We start from the raw sequence: 19,867 nt of genomic DNA on the forward strand, positions 1-19,867 counted from the left end.
GCAATGCTCACGAGAACCGTGTATATAAGGCTTGTTTATCAAAATAACACACAATTTCAAAAACATCTACACACTCAACTGGCTGGCAACCTGTCACTGCAATGTCACAGTTTCGTTTTCTTTCAACCCCTTGTTTGCCAAGAGTGGCACTGAAACCTGAGTAGTTTCATGTGCTCTGCCTACCCCTTCATGGGACACAGGCGTGATTGTATGTATGTATGTATGTATGTATCTACACACTTTTCACCTTTTTACGATACAAAAAGGTTCAGAATTGTAGATATACCGGGTGCCCGGTAATTAATGGACAACCTTTTAACCACCAAGAGGGCACCTTATACTGGTCCAGAAAATCGACTTTTAGGTTTAGTAAAAGTCGCTTGGTTTTCGAAATTTTCACACTTTTCACATTTCACACAAAATTTTAGGTAATATTAAAATTTTAAAAATTGTGAAAATCTCGAAAACCAGGCGACTTTTACTAAACCTTTATGTCGATTTTCTGGACCAGTATAAGGTGGCTCTTGGTGGTTAAAAGGTTGTCCATTAATATCCATTGAAATTTTAAAAAGTGTGAAAATCTCGAAAACCAGGCGACTTTTACTAAACCTTAAAGTCGATTTTCTGGACCAGTATAAGGGCTCTTGGTGGATAAAAGGTTGTCCATTAATTACCGGGCACCCTGTATATTTGGTGTTTACAGAGCAGTGATGGAAGCCGGTGGTATAGCATTTCTTTTAGATAAGGCAGTACCTACGGCACATCGTATTTCGTATTAACTGCACCGAATATAGATTAAATAAACACAGACACTTATTCTTAAGCTGAATTTTGACGACCGGTCTAGCGCAGTCGGTAGTGACCCTGCCTGCTGCGCCGCGGTCCCGGGTTCGAATCCCGGTAAGGGCATTTATTTGTGTGATGAGCACAGATATTTGTTCCTGAGTCATGGATGTTTTCTATGTATATAAGTATTTATATTTATATTATATATAGACCCAGAGCCCAGGCCCGCCAGACCTTCCTCAAATTCTCAAGGATGAAACTTTGGGACAATGTAGAGTTCACATCGGCGTTTAATGTGTGCATATTTTCTAGTTCGGCCCATCGGCCAATTTTTTGCTATCAAGTGATGAAGGTGAAAAAAAAAAGTGCTTACTTTCCTTAAATTCTCAAGGCTGATTTTTATATATGTGTTAGAGCACGTTGTTAGAAATTGGTTATCATCAATGCCAGACCGTTTCCGCCGGCCATAACTTTTACCAGACGCGACAAAGTTGGCAAAAAACGACTCTAACTTACCTCATTTTCTCAAGCCTGATTTTGATATATGATACGCAGGGACCTGTAACTAGACCGTTTGTAAGCAGCCAGACCAATCGGATGGACCCAACCATCCGCCAGACCGACTTAAAGTTTCGATATGAGCATTAGTAGAATTGAAATATTCCGGGTCTATAAAAGCTAAAAACTTGAATTTTCTACATTAAGCTACGTGTATATTGTATACTTGACGTAATAAAAGACTTTCAAAAATTTTACTTCTAAGGAAATAAAAAAATGAAAGTTTATATGTGGTGTAAGATTAATTTTAAGCTATGAATTTTATTTACACTGCGTAAGTAAATGTGTATTTTATTATAAAATATAACTTTTACCAGACGCGACAAAGTTGGCAAAAAACGACTCTAACTTACCTCATTTTCTCAAGCCTGATTTTGGTATATGATACGCAGGGACCTGTAACCAGACCGTTTGTAAGCAGCCAGACCAATCGGATGGACCCAACCATCCGCCAGACCGACTTAAAGTTTCGATATGAGCATTAGTAGAATTGAAATATTCTGGGTCTATAAAAGCTAAAAACTTGAATTTTCTACATTAAGCTACGTGTATATTGTATACTTGACGTAATAAGCGACTTTCAAAAATTTTACTTCTAAGGAAATAAAAAAATGAAAGTTTTTATGTGGTGCAAGATTAATTTTAAGCTATGAATTTTATTTACACTGCGTAAGTACATGTGTATTTTATTATAAATTTAAAGAAGAAAAGTAAATTAAACTTTTTTTTCGGTCGTGAATAAGGTGGTTTAAAATTAGTTTTAAGATCGATCCTTTTTAATTTGTGGGCGAGGGACCTCACACTATGTATAAAGGCACTATGTGTATGTTGCATATAATGTCAAATCCCTCGCATACTACAAAAGTTATTTAAGCATTTATATAAGTTCAGTTAAAATGAGGTGGAAAGTATAAGTGTATATGTTGTGTACACACGTAAAGTATTCTAAACTTTTTATAACGGCATACATGTATTTGAAGAATGCCAAAAATGTATTCGTGTCTGAAAATTCAGCATTTCCGACATGGGTTATAACGGGGTTGATGATGTTCGTATTGAGTACAAATGTTTAAACTTCCTAAACTTGTAATTCTAAAGTTCGTCACTTAGGTATGTTACCATGTTTTGTAGGAGAAAGGAAATTCGTTTAGTTATTATACCGTTGTAACATTGATTGTTTACTTCTTTGAATTGAATATTTAATTTATAATGCACTGTACCAATTTGTTTTTTCCTTGTTTACGTTATTTATAATATAAAATTCAATTCGTTATTCAAGTTTTTAGCTTTTATAGACCCGGAATATTTCATTTCTACTAATGCTCATATCGAAACTTTAAGTCGGTCTGGCGGATGGTTGGGTCCATCCGATTGGTCTGGCTGCTTACAAATGGTCTAGTTACAGGTCCCTGCGTATCATATATCAAAATCAGGCTTGAGAAAATGAGGTAAGTTAGAGTCGTTTTTTGCCAACTTTGTCGCGTCTGGTAAAAGTTATATTTATAATAAAATACACATGTACTTACGCAGTGTAAATAAAATTCATAGCTTAAAATTAATCTTGCACCACATATAAACTTTCATTTTTTTATTTCCTTAGAAGTACAATTTTTGAAAGTCGCTTATTACGTCAAGTATACAATATACACGTAGCTTAATGTAGAAAATTCAAGTTTTTAGCTTTTATAGACCCGGAATATTTCAATTCTACTAATGCTCATATCGAAACTTTAAGTCGGTCTGGCGGATGGTTGGGTCCATCCGATTGGTCTGGCTGCTTACAAACGGTCTAGTTACAGGTCCCTGCGTATCATATATCAAAATCAGGCTTGAGAAAATGAGGTAAGTTAGAGTCGTTTTTTGCCAACTTTGTCGCGTCTGGTAAAAGTTATATTTATAATAAAATACACATGTACTTACGCAGTGTAAATAAAATTCATAGCTTAAAATTAATCTTGTACCACATATAAACTTTCATTTTTTTATTTCCTTAGAAGTAAAATTTTTGAAAGTCGCTTATTACGTCAAGTATACAATATACACGTAGCTTAATGTAGAAAATTCAAGTTTTTAGCTTTTATAGACCCGGAATATTTCAATTCTACTAATGCTCATATTGAAACTTTAAGTCGGTCTGGCGGATGGTTGGGTCCATCCGATTGGTCTGGCTGCTTACAAACGGTCTAGTTATAGGTCCCTGCGTATCATATATCAAAATCAGGCTTGAGAAAATGAGGTAAGTTAGAGTCGTTTTTTGCCAACTTTGTCGCGTCTGGTAAAAGTTATGGCCGGCGGAAACGGTCTGGCATTGATGATAACCAATTTCTAACAACGTGCTCTAACACATATATAAAAATCAGCCTTGAGAATTTAAGGAAAGTAAGCACTTTTTTTTTTCACCTTCATCACTTGATAGCAAAAAATTGGCCGATGGGCCGAACTAGAAAATATGCACACATTAAACGCCGATGTGAACTCTACATTGTCCCAAAGTTTCATCCTTGAGAATTTGAGGAAGGTCTGGCGGGCCTGGGCTCTTGATCTAATATATCGTTGTCTGAGTACCCACAACACAAGCTTTTTTGAGCTTACCGTGGGGCTCAGTCAATCTGTGTAAGAATGTCCTATAATATTTATTTTTATTTTAAAGGGTGTAATACACCATGTTTTTATTGAATTCCGTTAACTTTAAAGGGTGTATACACCCTGTTTTTATTGAATTCCGTTAACTTTAAGGAAAGGCTCTTTAGATCAAATACAATTAATTTCTCTAAGAAACTAGCATCTTAACTCTTACGGTTACCCTGTTTTTATTGAATTCCGTTAACTTTAAAGGGTGTATACACCCTGTTTTTATTAAATTCCTTTAACTTTAAGGAAAGGTTCTTTAGATCAAATACAATTAATTTCTCTAAGAAACTAGCGTCTTAACTCTACCGGTTATCGATTTATTAAAAAAATAAAAATAATTACTGAACACGTGTGTGACTGACAGCCTTTACCTCTTCCCAATGTTATTTGTTTTGACATGTGCTGTCAATCACTTGACACTAACATGAATATTATTCTTAATGGTCTCCCATACTAATTAATTCATTTATTATGTATGAACAATATGAACATTATGATATTTTTTTTGCGAATTTAACTAAAAGTGATATACAGGGTGGTCCCTGATAACAAACCAAACATGTCGAATTTAATGGAAAATAAAAAAAACATGGTGTATACAAGAGAGAGATGCAGATATTTGTCACTTACTCTTACCCGTTTGCATCTCAAAACTTGCAGCAATAACTTGCAGGTGTAAATTCAGCTTTAGGCAATTACTAGATACCTAGGATTCAGAGGCTAGTATTTCTTAGAAAAAGTGTATATAGATTACCCTCATGTCTTCAAAGTATGATGTTTTTTTTGTTTGAATATATTTATTTCGGTGATCTTGGAATGAGCTCTGATTCTGAGAACGATTTAGAAGAATTTTGCATGGGGTTGCAAAAAAACGGTTTTTTCTGGCTTGAAAAAAAAAAAACATGAAAAACCACAGTGAAAAAAAAACATTTTTTTCTGGAGTATGTTTTTTTCTAATTAAAGGACGAAATCTCAAAATTAGTAAAACAGTTAATACTTTTATACGTTTTTTAAAACTATTAAACGAATTTACATTTAATAACTTCAATTTCTGGTTTTATAAAACTAGTATTTAATTTACACAATCTGTAGTTAGTAGTTTCGCTATTTTACTGTTGGCGACACCATCGCCTCTCCACGCTCCACGTCGCATCGGGGATTCCCCAATAAACGTTTGCATACTGAATGTTTATCGAATTGAAATGTACGTTATTGTTATTTAAAGGTTACAAATCACGAAAAACCGTTATTTATTCATCTGAAAAAAAAAAATATTTAGAAAAAAAACATGGTGCTTGGTTTCATAATTCTGAAAAAAAAACATTTGATTTTTTTTTTATTTGCAACCCTAGGCTTAGGGCCTAGGAGTTGACGCTCCGTGGCGAGCAATACGCAACTGTATGTGTCGCACCAATACAGAAGAGCCATAGAGAGGGACAACTGGGCATTTTCGCGAGAAAATATACAAAAACTTTTTTTCTTAAGGGTGCTTTAAAAAAAAACCCCAAAAGAATGTAAAATTTATAGTTTTAGTCGGTGAAATACTACACTTTCCGTTATCCAATAGATTTATTTAATTCAAGTTTCAGTTAGAGCATCTTATTATCTTGATTTTTATAAGACTGGATTTTTGAAAACTAACTCACTGAATTAATTATGATTTTTTCTCTAATGCACGTTTAGAAAAACTCACGTATAGAGCTGAATTAGTCGATCTTATTTGTAAAATTTGGATAATTTTGAATACTAAAACAGGTAAATTTATAATTCGTGTATCCTGTACTACAATTTTCTCAGACTACATTTTTATCCTAATAAAACATTTTTTTCCACTTTTCATTTTTGCACTTTGTCGGCGTGATTGATACTTATTCCTACATATTGGTACCACAGCTTTCTAGTCCTAACGGTCACTGTGATTATACGCGGACGGACATGGACAGACAGACATGGCGAAACTATAAAGGTTCCTTGTTGACTACGGAACCCTAAAAAGATACTTATACCAAATTACCAATCTATTTTTATCTGATCTTTGACACAGCCAACGTTCGCATTTCAAGAGTCAGCAAAATGCCTAGTGTCCAATTAAAGCGCTCATATTAATTCATTTAAGTCACTGTTTCGACTTTGACCGCCAGTGAAATGTGTTGCCGAGGCTGACTATTGCAGTATTAATTGCCGTAAGTGCCTACATTGCTCATTACTACGTAAATGTGTTCTAATTTTTTTAGTAATTACTAATTTTGCTAGCGACATAATCTTCCCCTTGAATCACTCTATCTAAAAAACCCGCATTAAAATCCGTTGTGTAGCTGTAATGATCTAAACATACATAGGGACAGACAGACAGACAGCGGGAAGATTGCACGGGAAGAATAGAAATGAGTCTTTCTACACTCAAAATGAATGTTTCTATTTCTACACCTCATTTTTATAAAAAACCTAGTTTTTTTATGTTTAAATAGGTACAAGACCTAGAAATACCTACTTACCAATTTAAGAATCTGTAATTACTTGATTAGATATTTAATTTATATTTAATTCTAATAATATAGGTACTTCTATAAGTATAGGTTCGCTAACACAGTTTCATAATAATTATGTATTTGATGACCGGTATTTTAGTGACCCTGCCTGCTAAGAGCTAAGCCGATCCGGGGTTTGAGTCCCGGTAAAGACATTTATTAGTGTGTCGAATACAGATATTAAATAAGGAACAAATTTTGTTCCTGTGTCAGGATGTTTTTATGTGCATAATTATTTATATTATTAGGTACCTATATCGTTGCCTGAGTACCCACAACACAAGCCTTCATGTGCTTACATTTACCAGGTATTATGTGTAAAAAATGTCCCATAATATCCTTCAACGCGGCTTCGCCCACGCACTAAAGGTAATCTTATTCAAACGTTTACAAAAATCCCTATTCCCTATACCTATTCTTATTCCTATCCCTAGCCCTAGAACTATTCCTGGCCCTAGCCCTTACTTACCCTAGCCCTAGCCCCATCCCCATCCCTATACTTATTCGTCATTGAGAATACTCCTGTACGTAAAGTTTCAAATTCAATGAAATTATCATGTTTGCCCATATAAACTTTGTGCCCATATAAAACCCCCAAACCACCCCTTTAGGAGGTGAATTTTGAATAATCCTTTCTTAGTGCACCTCTATAGACCCTAACAGGAACATAATGTCAAATTTGAAATCTCTAGGACCAGTGGTTTCGGCTGTACGTTGCTATGTCACTGAGTCAGTCAGTTTCTTCTTTTATATATTTAGATATAAGTTTTTTGTTTGATTTGGACGATGACATATAACCAAGGCTCTGTTGCATTTGGCTCGCCGTAGGACTGATAAATAAATAAATAAAATAAACATAAATATTATAGGATATTTTTACACAGATTGACTGAGCCCGACGGTAATAGTTAATACTAAATAACAGGTATCGGCGAAACAAGCTCTACTGAAATACATATATACCATAATATACATCAACAATTTAATTTAATTTATTATTCCTCTTTATTCATTTTAATTCTTAGGCTAGGTTTTATAATATGATTATAAAAGTAAAATACAAAACCACATACAAAACAATACAAAATATATAAACACATTATAAAAAAACCTAACCTAGGGTGCCGCCAGCAGCGGGGCAGGGCCCAAGCTGCCGGTGGTTAGGGCTGCAGAGAGAGGAACCGTCGGACTATCCGCGCCGTGTCCAAGATCACCGCCTTCTGCATCTGGCCCTTGATCCAGCCACCTAGCGAGAGTCTCTTAAGATGTTGGTCGAGACTCTTCGCTATGAGACCGTTCGCTGAAACGACTTTATTTATTTATTATTATTACAGACAACAAATGCCGTGTGGTGACGGGTTAAGAATTTCACCACCCCCTTTCTTCCCGTGGGTGTCGTAGAAGTCGACTGTGGGATATGGGTTAAATTGTGGCGTAGGCGAGAGGCTGGCAACCTGTCACTGCAATGTCACAATTTGGATTTCTTTCAACCCTTTTTGCCAAGAGTGGCACTGAAACTTAGTAGTTCATGTGATCTGCCTACCCCTTTATGGGATACAGGAGTGATTATATGTATGTATGTATTATTACAGACAACAAATGGCCCACACCTAATGATTAGTACTTATACATTATTGAATATTTTTAAGCTAATTGTTAGTATAACATAAAACAGAAAGTAGACAACACAACAATACAGCAATAGGTACACATTACAGCAATAAAACACTCACCTAGTGGCACACTCAAAATGCCGCGCTATAGGTGAGTCATATCGGCTGGCTATAGTAGCCAGGATGGGGTTGGTACTGGCCCGCACTCTACAAAGCAACGAGGCCGTTTTTTTGCGTAGCATAGTAGTCAACGGTGAAGCGATCAGGCCCACTGGTGAAGTTTAAGAAAATTGTTTGTTAAAACAAGCATTTTTTTTATAAAAAAAATGTCCATTTTGTCATGTTACTGTGCTCCTGATTGTAAATGTTTATTTTTCAGGATAACTTCACAGCTGCAATCAATATGGAACCCAGTAAATTAGGTAACCAAACTTTTTTTATTATTTTATAATAGACACGACTGTCTATTAAATTTTAGTAGACACAGATATTTACAAAACTTATGGATTTTTATTTATTTATTTATTTTATTTATTTATTTGGGAAACATACAGCACATAATAATACATTAAGGTAAACAAACATAGTTAACTCATAAGCCAAAACAGTTTCCACTTATAGCTATTACAGAATTCTTTGCTCCGAAATCCGAATTTTTATTTATAGAAGCTAAATAACTCAGAATTTGGACCGATGAGAGATACTAATCTCTAAAATACCTTACAAACTTCTCGAACTGCTTCCTGGCCCCGTAGCCGAATGGCATTTCTCCGACGCCAAACGAAAGCGATACGCCGCTGGCTCTGTCGCGCCAATACGCAAGCGCGATAGAGATAGATATCTACTAGCGCTTCGTTTCGTGAGCGTTTCGTGAGCGTTTCGTGAGCGATTGTGCCATTCGGCTAGCCACCCTGAACAACTTTCGATTTAGAGTCCTCGAATATTCGTCATAAACTACTTATCAGACGCTCATTACATTAGCATCCACGAAATTTACGTATTCAAAGAAAATACGGATACGAGATTGTTCTAAGTTACTGCGTGTCGCTGTGGTTGCTCCAATAATGACATTGCTTTTGTTTTCTTATAGTTTACACCGCGGCTGGCTTCCTGGTGTTAGTGACGCTCGGAAGCTGCCACTGCCCAGCCACCAGCACGCGAGTCCTCGGCAACTGCTCCTTCCAGTACATCTGCTACCATGACGTCTCCAAGGCCCACGTGCCCCTCGAGTGCCAAGCCACCAACAAATCTGTCGACATCAAAGTCATCCTGCGCAACCCTACCTTCAACGAAAACACCACTAGCGACGCGGCCTTCATACGATCCATCACCTCCTTCCAAGCAATCGGGCCGTGGCCTTTCGACAATCTCACCTTCGTCAAACATATGGTCTCTTTAAAGGAGTTAAACCTCGCGGGTAACAACATTGAACGTATCATGGGCTACCCTTTATACTACCTTTACGAATTGGAGAAAGTAGATTTGTCACGCAACCGATTGTCACATATCGACACTTTGTTTTTGCAACCGCAACCGAGAAAACTCAAAACAGTCACACTGGCTCATAATATTATCGAAGGTATACCAATAGATGCCTTCGATAAAGTGACATCCTTAGAAGAATTGGATCTTTCTCATAATGTCATTAGAGATTTAGATAGTAGCAGTTTCGGTAGTCTATTCCGACTCAAACAGCTAAATCTTGCTTTTAATGAAATCGATAATATTCCTGACGGTATTTTCGTCAATGTCACATCCTTAGAAGAGTTAGATCTTTCGAATAACTCTATAAGTAAATTAAACAATAATACCTTCAGCAGTTTGTCTGGGCTCAAAGTCTTAAAGCTGGCCAACAATAAAATTATTGATTTAGACGGCGCTTTAAATAGTTTGAAATTCTTAAAACATCTTTATCTCGGTGGAAATCAGATTCAGAATATTGACATGCAGTCACTTAAAATGGTTGACGATTTAGAAACGTTCGATGTTTCTGGTAATAATCTCGAAAATATAGCTTCAGATATGCTCGCGCGCCACTGGCATTATTCTGACATCAATTCAAAATGCAGAATTATACTTTCAAATAACAATTTAGTGTCTCTGCCAAATGCAACTTCTGAGACTTTAATTAGACGTTTAGAAGAAGAAAAGAACAATAGAAGTCTAAATCATATTCAAACTAAACTCGATCTATCCAAAAATTACATAACGAACATCGAATTTTATGCTTTTCGATACATTTTGTATCTTACATCTTTGGATCTTTCACAAAATAGGCTAACCGATTTTGTCGTTCATGCGGAAGACTTAAAACATGTCAAATGGCTGAATCTCAGCAATAATTACATAAGAAATCTTAACTATGAATCATTTTTATTAATGGACCATATAGAAAACTTAGATCTGTCTTTCAATCAATTGGAAAATGTGCCCGATCCTAACTTTTTAAGCATAAAAAGCATGCCGATGTACGTCAATATGTCCGTGAATAATTTAGTAAATGTAAATAATTTAAGAATAAAATTTCATAATAAAGGAGGAGTGTTAGATCTCTCGAACAACTCGCTTTCGGTCGTAAATATTCCACAAGGGGAGACACTTCGCTTGTTGATGTTAGTTTTGCGTTCAAACAATATAGAAGATCCTTCTTTAGTCGACCTAAGGCAACAAGACGAGCTGAAAATTCTTGATATGAGCAAAAACTATATCAAGGACTTGACTGAGGCGTCGCTCCATTTGCCTCCTAGCCTCGAGTATTTAGATTTGACATACAACGAGATATCGAACATGACTCCTTCTGTTTTTAAAGACCTCGGCGACTTGAGGACTCTCCGGCTGTCTCACAATTTTTTAAATCGTATTGAGTACGGCGCATTCCAGAGTCTAAACAATCTAAAAGATTTGGATTTGTCGTATAATGATATACAGATTCTGGATTCCAAGGTATTTACAGACTTAAAATCGCTTCAAGTGTTGTCGGTGCGCCACAATGGGATGTATTATCTTGATTACAAAAGTTGGGTTGGGCACAAGTACGTTATCAGGGTGAATCTGGACGGGAATAGTTTCGATTGCCAATGGTTGGCCGCGGCGATTAGTGACTTTAGCAATGGGATCTCGATGATAGAGCCCGCGGCGACAGAGCCGGTAGAGTTCGGGAACAACTTGAAAGGCATCTCTTGCGTGCAGGATGCTCCGGGTAACTATATGGAGGGGTTGGACGCTGACAGGACTCTGCTGGTGATGACTTCTAAGATACTCGAGGCCATTAGGGAACAGAATAGGATAATTAAGGCGCAACTGCGTTTCCATCCCGGTTTAGAGCACACAAGTTCGTGTGGTAACGAAGTCAAATAGGATAAGTGTAATTATAGGAAAACAATGTATACTTCAATTTGATCCAATATATTTTGAATAAATACACATAATCTATATTTGTTTTTATTTTCCTAAAATATATTTTACGATACTGAAGTAAAATAACACACAAAACAGTTTTTTAGCGTTTGTGGGTGAAATATATTAATTCTATCAATCAACTAAAAAAAACGAGAGCTATATAACAACTGCCTTTTATTTTTAATAGTACAAAGTGCGAATATGAACAAATACAACCCGTCAAAGCGGCAACTTTATGAACTTTACCTTTTTAGGTAACTTTTACTAAAGAACTTTACCATAGGCAAAGTTGTCACAGTTGATGGTATAGGTAAGGTTATAGGCCCATAAAAACCTTAAAATAAATAATATTTAATCTAAATATTATGAAGCTTAGGAACTAGGGAACAAAACAAATTATTTTATTTATATTTTTTGATTTGTTTTTTTTTTTAAGTAATTACTTGCGGTCGGAGTGGTGTAACGGTTTAGCACGTTAGCCGCGATACCCAGAGGCCCTGGGTGCGTAGCCGAATGGCACAAACGCTCACGAAACGCTCACGAAACGAAACGCTAGTAGATATCTATCTCTATCGCTCGTGCGTATTGGCGCGACAAAGCTCGGACTAATTGGCGCGGCGTTTCGTTTTCGTTTGGCGTCAGAGAAATGCCATTCGGCTACGCACGCTGGTTCGATTCCCGGCTGCGCCACCAGTGGGCTTGATCATTTTTATAGGGTTCCGTAGTCAACTAGGAACGCTTATAGTTTCGCCATGTCTGTCCGTCACTCCGTCAGTCAGTCCGTCCGTCCGTCCGTCCGCGGATAATCTCAGTGACCGATAGCACCAGAAAGCTGAAATTTGGTACCAATATGTATATTAATCACGCCTACAAAGTGGTAAAATAAAAAGTGGGAAAAAAATGTTTTGTTAGGGTACCCCCCCTACATGTAAAGTGGGGACTCATTTTTTTTTCATTCCAACCCCAACGTCTGATATATTGTTGGATAGGTATTTAAAAATTAATAACGGTTTACTTAAATCATTTTTTGGTAATATTAATATTTTCGGAAATAATCGGTGACCCCCCCCCCCCCCCCCCTCTAACTTTTGAACCGTTATGTTCAAAAAATATGAGAAAAATCACAAACGTAGAACTTTATAAATACTTTCTAGGAAAATTATTTTGAACTGGATAGGTTCAGTAGTTTTTGAGAAAAATACGGAAAACTACGGAACCCTACACCGAGCGTGGCCCGACACGCTCTTGGTCGGATTTCTTTAGTGAGTTATTTGTATTGTTTAATTTTTATAAAACTGGTGGTGGTTCGCTATCGTCGTAACCTTCATATCTTGTCCCTCTTGCATTGCATTTTATTTCTTCCTACATCTCCCCAGTAAGTATCTCAACTCAAGGGGAGTTTGAGTTACCTTAATTCTGTAAGGTTGTCCCGCAGTCTACTTCTGTGTGTCTGTCTTGTTCGACTATGGAACTCTCTACCTCCGGGAATTAGACGGGCTCAATCTCTTTCTATTAAAAAAATACATTAATACAGAACATTGTCTATCTCTCCCTTCGTGATCGTATTGCTATTTTTTTAGTCTGTGGTTGGTACGATTGTGTATATTTTTGGTTTGCTACCATATATCTGGCTTGTTGTACTGTTTAAGTATGTTTATGTAAGTCTATTTATATTCTCTTATATGTGTATGTTTATTCAATTTGCGTGTTGGAAATTAGAATAATTATGTTTTTTTTTATTTCGAAGCACTTAGTCTTTTTGATTATGTTTTTTTTTATTTCCGCTACCCAAAGGTTGTCTGGTAGAAATCGCTCTTTAGTGATAAGCTGATAAGACCGAGAGTTGTCTGCCTCTATTTATAATAATTTGTTTTGTCTCCACTGTATCTTTTTCTGAAATTTTTGCTGAGGTGTGCCAATAAAGAGTATTCTATCTATCTATACTTATACGATTAGTACATAAATCTGAAAACATAAAAAATAACCGCCTTCAAAAATAAGCGCATTACAAAACACGGAGAAACTAAAAAGCAAAAAATAATAAACCTTTGAATTCAGATTTCTTATCGGATTGCAATAATCTAAACATCCAAATTATAAACAAATCAATTATTTTTGTAGTCGGTACCAGCCCTGTTCCTCGTCTTGTTACTGCCTGTTTTCCCCACCCAACTATGGTACCCAGCTATGGATGCGTATGCGCAGGCTGGTCCCGACGCCAAAAATAATTGATTTGTTTATAATTTGGATGTTTAGATTATTGCAATCCGATAAGAAATCTGAATTCAAAGGTTCATTATTATTTTGCTTTTTAGTTTCTCCGTGTTTTGTAATGCGCTTATTTTTGAAGGCGGTTTTTTTTTAAGCTTATTTATTTGTTGATTTTTACGGCCCAGCCACGACATTGGTCTAAGCGCGACAGCGGTGAGCGGCAGCCATACGTGCGAATGAAAAGTCCCATCGCTGTGTCTCGCTCCAATGTATGGCCGCCGCTCACCGCTGCCGCGGTTAGACCAATGTCGTGGCTGAGCCGTTAGTGGTTCCTATTGATATTATAAGTATCAGTCCGAATATGCGTACAGTAGTGAAAGAACTATCCTTTAACTCCTAACCATTGAGGAGTTGACCTTCCATCATCAGCTCAGCCACATAAAATTATTACCGTCAGGCGTAAATACTGGTGTAGGTACCTTTGAAAAATATACTAAAAACATTACATGGGCCGATAACATTTGAAGAGTTCCCTCGATTTCTCCAAGATTCCATCATCAGACCCTGACTTGGTGCCAATGGGACCATCTCGGGGTTACACCCGTTCGATTAAAAAAAAATGTGAAAATCGGTTCACGATTCACGGAGATATCAGGTAACATACATACAAAAAAACCGGCCAAGAGCGTGTCGGGCCACGCTCAGTGTAGGGTTCCGTAGTTTTCCGTATTTTGCTCAAAAACTACTGAACCTATCAAGTTCAAAACAATTTTCCTAGAAAGTCTTTATAAAGTTCTACTTTTGTGATTTTTTTCATATTTTTTGAACATATGGTTCAAAAGTTAGAGGGGGGGGACGCACTTTTTTTTCCTTTAGGAGCGATTATTTCCGAAAATATTAATATTATCAAAAAACGATCTTAGTAAACCCTTATTCATTTTTAAGTACCTATCCAACAATATATCACACGTTGGGGTCCGAATGAAAAAAAAATCAGCCCCCACTTTACATGTATGGGGGGTACCCTAATAAAACAATTTTTCCCATTTTTTATTTTTGCACTTTGTCGGCGTGATTGATATACATATTGGTACCAAATTTCAGCTTTCTAGTGCTAACGGTTACTGAGATTATCCGCGGACGGACGGACGGACGGACGGACGGACGGACGGACGGACAGACAGACAGACATGGCGAAACTATAAGGGTTCCTAGTTGACTACGGAACCCTAAAAAAAACGACATCTTTTTTTGAAGTCGGTTAATAATAAATATGACATATACATCTGTTGACTGTAGATGGAGGCGGCTACCAGGTTACGAAGAAAAAAACTCCAGTTTTTTATTTTCAATTTGCTGCGGTGGTGTGTATGGGGGAGCAGCGCGTGCGCGCTCTCTCGCCGTCGGTGTTCAAGTGACGCTTCGAGCGTCGGGGCGGGTATATATATGCTTTCCCGGCCGCGAGACTCGTGTACCATTCGTCAAGTATGTATTGGTGTTATGTGTGTCTATCGTGTAACAGCAATTCTTTATTTTTCAAATATAATTCTTATGAGATAAACATTAACAATCTTCTTATACATTCTTATAAGTATATATTATATTAATATTCTAATTAGATTGTAAGTATCAGTGCCAGATACTTACTTTATATTAATTGCCATTTGTTTTTGGTATATAGTTATGTATTTACGACTGAACTATGCTTGGGTTTTTTAAGGGTAAGTAAGAATCTACTAGTTAAAGTTCAGTCGTATAGTGAAGTGCTTAGGATTGGTGGGAAATAAAACGAACAAATATAAATCGATATTTCTTTATTATTTATTATCTTAAATCTAACCTACGAGATCGTTATTTACCTATATTTTGGGGCTATTTACGACATTCCCCCTACGTGTTTTTAACACAGTTACAACGGAGTAAATCCTATAACGATAAGTCGTGAGGCTGGGCGACGAATTCTTCCTGCAGCGGTTTCAACTTCTGTAACTCGTACTCGCCCATCTGGACCAGGAAACGTCTTTACTACTTTGCCGCGTGGCCAGGTATTACGAGGCATAGTGCCGTCAGCTATGATGACTATATCTCCTTCTTTTATATTTTCGTACTTGGGATCGTTGGGGCTTCGTCTTGGTCTTAGCGTTTGACGGTATTCTTTTGTCCATCGATCCCAAAACATATCTGATAGAGCTTGTGCCGTTTTCCATGATTTTTCTGTGAGATGAATGTCGGTGAATACGCCGAATGGTGACATGGCGTTTGACCTTCCTATCAGGAAATGATTGGGCGTCAGAGCCGTCTGACGGTCATCTAATCGGACTGGAACAAGTGGTCTAGAGTTGATGATATGTTCGGCTTCTAGAAGTAAGGTATGTAGCACTTCTTCCGGTGGATGCCGTTCTTTCAGTGTAACGCGAAGAGCAGCTTTGGTAGCACCCACCAGTCGTTCCCAAGATCCTCCTGCTTCTGGATTGCCAGGAGGTATCTTTTTCCAGATTATGTTTTTATTTGTTACGAACGACTGCACTTCTTCTTCTATGTCTGCTAATGCTTCAGCTATCTCGCGTTCGGCCCCTATGAAGCAGGTAGCGTTGTCAGTATATAATACAGTAGGTTGCCCTCGACGAGCCATCATGCGTCTGAGTGACAATATCATAGATGATGCAGATAGGGAAGGCACTAGTTCTATATGTACTGCCCTAGTGGTTAGGCAAGTGTACAGTGCGCCCCATCTTTTTTCATGTCGTCTGCCTACTGTAACTGTCATAGGTCCGAAGTAATCGCACGCTGTAGCTGTGAATGCAGGTTGATTAGCGGTAAGCCTTTCAGCAGGTAAATCGCCCAGAGGCACCTTGTGGGTAGTACCTCTGTATACGCGACACCATTGGCATGTGTTGCTAATATACCGTATGGCACTACGCAGTCCTACTATATGAAATTGTTTGTGTAGCTCATTGATGACAGTTTCATGATTTGCGTGGTTAAACAAAGCGTGGTAGTGTGCTATGAGTAACTTTGTTAGAGCTTCTTTTGCGTGTAGGACTGGTATGCACTGGTTTCGATCTGTGCGCCCATCTAGTAGTAGAATTCCATGTTTGCTGACGTTCACGGCGAGCTTCTTCAGCGGTGATCCCTTTGATATAGGCCGCCCAGCCTCTATGTTGGCGATTTCCTCTCTGAATGATTTTCTCTGACTTCGTTTGATTAATAACAATTCCGCAATCTTAAGTTTTTCATTCATTGTAGTGAGTGTAAGTTTTATGCCGCGTATGAGAGACTTGAACGATTCAACTGCTGATAGTACGTAAGCGGACGCGCGTAATAATCGTTTATAGGTAGGAAATCTATCTATGTCGGGCAAGCAGACGCAAGTTTTGTTTTTATTAACGACATTTACCTTCTGTTGTACGCGTTCTTCTCCTGTTGGTGGAAACGGTTGTGCCGAGGGCTTTTCTACGGGCCACGAACTACTGTCTTGTGTTATAAAATCTGGGCCACGAAACCATCTATGGTTGGCGTCGAAATCTTTAGGTATGCCGCGTGTGGCGTCGTCGGCTACGTTTAGTGAGGTAGGTACCCATCGCCAATCCTCTGGCGAGGTAGTCTCCTCTATTTCAGCTAATCTATGTGCGACGAAGGTTTTGAATGTACGAGGTCCCGACCTTATCCACGACAGACACGTTAAACTATCTGACCAGTAATATGATTTTTCTATGACGTAACTAGATTCTCTTTTTACTGATTCGGTTAATCTACTAGCTAACGTAGCGGACTGCAGTTCGAGCCTAGGTATTGACACTTGTTTCAAAGGACAAACCCTTGCCTTCGCGGCTACTAGAGTGGCTTGTTTGTTCCCTTCTTCGTCCGTACCTACCATGTATACCGCGGCCGCGTATACTTTTTCTGACGCGTCACAAAAAGTATGAGTTACGACCTTTCGATTCGGCGCGGGAACGTACCGTTCTATTTTTAATTCGCGCAATTTATTCATGTTATTTATGAATTCTAACCATAATTGGTGATCTTCGGGGGTGATTTTTTCATCCCAGTCTTTACGCGTACGCCATATGTTTTGAATGAGTACTTTTCCCGTTACCGTAATGGGAGAAATAAGGCCGATGGGGTCGAACAAGCTCATTACCCCCGAGGTCACCTGTCGTTTGGTAGGTATGACGCCTTTTTCCAGTACTTCTTTAGGTGTGTTGCGAAAGTTTACGTTAAACCCTAGTTTATCTTGTTTATTATGCCATAATAGGCCTAACGTTCGTTCGCATTCGTGCTTCCTAATTCCGATACCTCTTTGCTAGAGATGTCGGTTACGTCTTTAGAACTTCGGGAACGTTAGAAGCCCACCCGCGTAAATGAAAGGAAGCTTTTGCGTGTATTTTTACAATATCGTTCACTAACGTGCGTGCGACATGCGGGTCGTCAAAACTGGCTAATAAATCATCTACGTAAAAGTTATTTAGCGTAGTTTCTTTTACTAGTGGGTATTTTTCACTATGTTCTTCTGCGTTTTTATTTTTTACGAACTGTGCGATAGTAGGGCTAGAGGCGGAGCCGAATATTAGCGAAGTCATTCGGTATTCATCGGCCGGGCCTTCGCGCCTATCTCCCCTCCATAGAAATCGGAGGCTATCTCTGTCCTGCTCTATTACGCGAACTTGTAAGAACATTTCGGCTATGTCCGCTATGACGGCCACTTTGCCTTCGCGAAATCGTATCAACACACCGAACAATGATAGCAGTAAATCTGGCCCTACCAATAGTGCTTCGTTTAAGCTTTTACCCGCCATTTTGCATTTTCCGTCAAATACTAATCTAGGTTTACCCTTTTGAGGATGGAAAGTGGCAAAATGTGGAAGGTAGTATTCCCTGGGAGACGTGTTAGGCTTATGTATTCTTTCGGCGTACCCTTTGTCTAGGAGGTTTTGTATTTGTCGAGAGTATTCTGCCTTTAACCCGTCATCCCTGTCTAGTTTTTTCCAAACTTACTAGCCGTTTCATTGCTTTGTCTTTGTTGTTAGGTAGAGTTTCGTTGTCCGTTTTCCATAATAATCCTGCTTCGTACCTATCTTCGCCCTGTATTTTTTTACATGTTGCGTTTAGGATTTCGAAAGCGCGGTTATTAGGATCGGATCTGTTTATTTTAGGCTCTACTCCTAACGACTCTATGTTAAAATGTTGTTTTATTAATTCGTGCGTATCTTGTTCGTCGCGACGAGATACGTGATTAATTGTTGCTATTAACTTTCGCGGTTTTGCTTCCGCGCCGTGAAGGACCCAGCCCAACTTGGTATAGGATGCGGCGGGCAGGTTCTCGTCGGCCTCTATCAATTCTCTAGTAACAATTAAATGCCAGTTATCCTGGCCTATAAGTACAGTAGGTATACCCGTAGCGTATGTGAGTTCGTCTCGTAGTTCCTCGAGATGAGCGCACTTACTTAACACTTCTTTATTTATTCCTTGCGGGTGTAATCCTAACTTTTCGACTGTAAATGCCGTAAGATTATTTACGTTCTCGCTCTTTAGTCCGCGAATAGACACGTTTACCTCGCACGACTCGTTATCTACCAGAGTATTGTCTCCTACTGTATTTAGAGATAATTCACACGAACGCGTTCTAGGCGTAACTTGGTCGGCTATATGGCGCTCTATTAAAGTAAGCCCCGCCCCTTCGTCCAAAAGCCCGTATGTTTGTACGGAGCCCAATGGCCCGCTTACTTCGACTGGCATAACCTTTAAATAGGTATCTTTATCGTGTAAGTGGCTTATGGACGACTGCACTTTGCGGGTTTCGCTCTCTTTTCTAGTGCCGTGTAGTAATTTATGATGTGCCGCCTCGCAATCGCCCGTTCCGCACGGTACGTATTTACATTTATTAAAGCGTCTGTGATACGGCCCTAAACATCTGTAGCATAATTTGAATTCCTTCATTTTCGTCCATCGCTCGTCAACATTAAGCTTTAAAAAATCGGCGCACTTCGTTATATAATGTTCGCCGCTGCATACCGTACATTTATTTGAATTACTTTCTCTAACTCGCGGGGCGTTCGTATGTGTTTTAGGTTTATTATTTTTCACGGATTTTTTCTCTACTGGTTTTTTACTGACCTGTGCAATGAAAGGTTTACTTGAACG

General features: G+C 38.2%; 1 protein-coding gene across 2 annotated transcripts; it reads left to right on the plus strand.

Annotated features, from left to right (window-relative positions):
* Positions 1–6,092: 6,092 nt before the first annotated feature.
* LOC125234707 (chaoptin-like) lies at positions 6,093–11,548 on the plus strand. Of its 2 annotated transcripts, none has more exons than XM_048141068.1 (3): positions 6,093–6,185; positions 8,496–8,538; positions 9,207–11,548. In XM_048141068.1, the coding sequence occupies exons 2-3, from the start codon at positions 8,520–8,522 to the stop codon at positions 11,471–11,473; spliced, it is 2,286 nt and encodes a 761-aa protein (XP_047997025.1). In that variant the 5' UTR covers positions 6,093–6,185; positions 8,496–8,519; the 3' UTR covers positions 11,474–11,548. The 2 variants fall into 2 exon arrangements, with proteins under 2 accessions (XP_047997025.1, XP_047997024.1); XM_048141067.1 differs by having other exon boundaries at positions 6,100–6,158.
* The last annotated feature ends 8,319 nt before the right edge of the window (positions 11,549–19,867 follow it).

This window comes from Leguminivora glycinivorella, chromosome 16, assembly GCF_023078275.1.
Source record: "Leguminivora glycinivorella isolate SPB_JAAS2020 chromosome 16, LegGlyc_1.1, whole genome shotgun sequence".
Taxonomy (NCBI): Eukaryota; Metazoa; Arthropoda; class Insecta; order Lepidoptera; family Tortricidae; genus Leguminivora; species Leguminivora glycinivorella.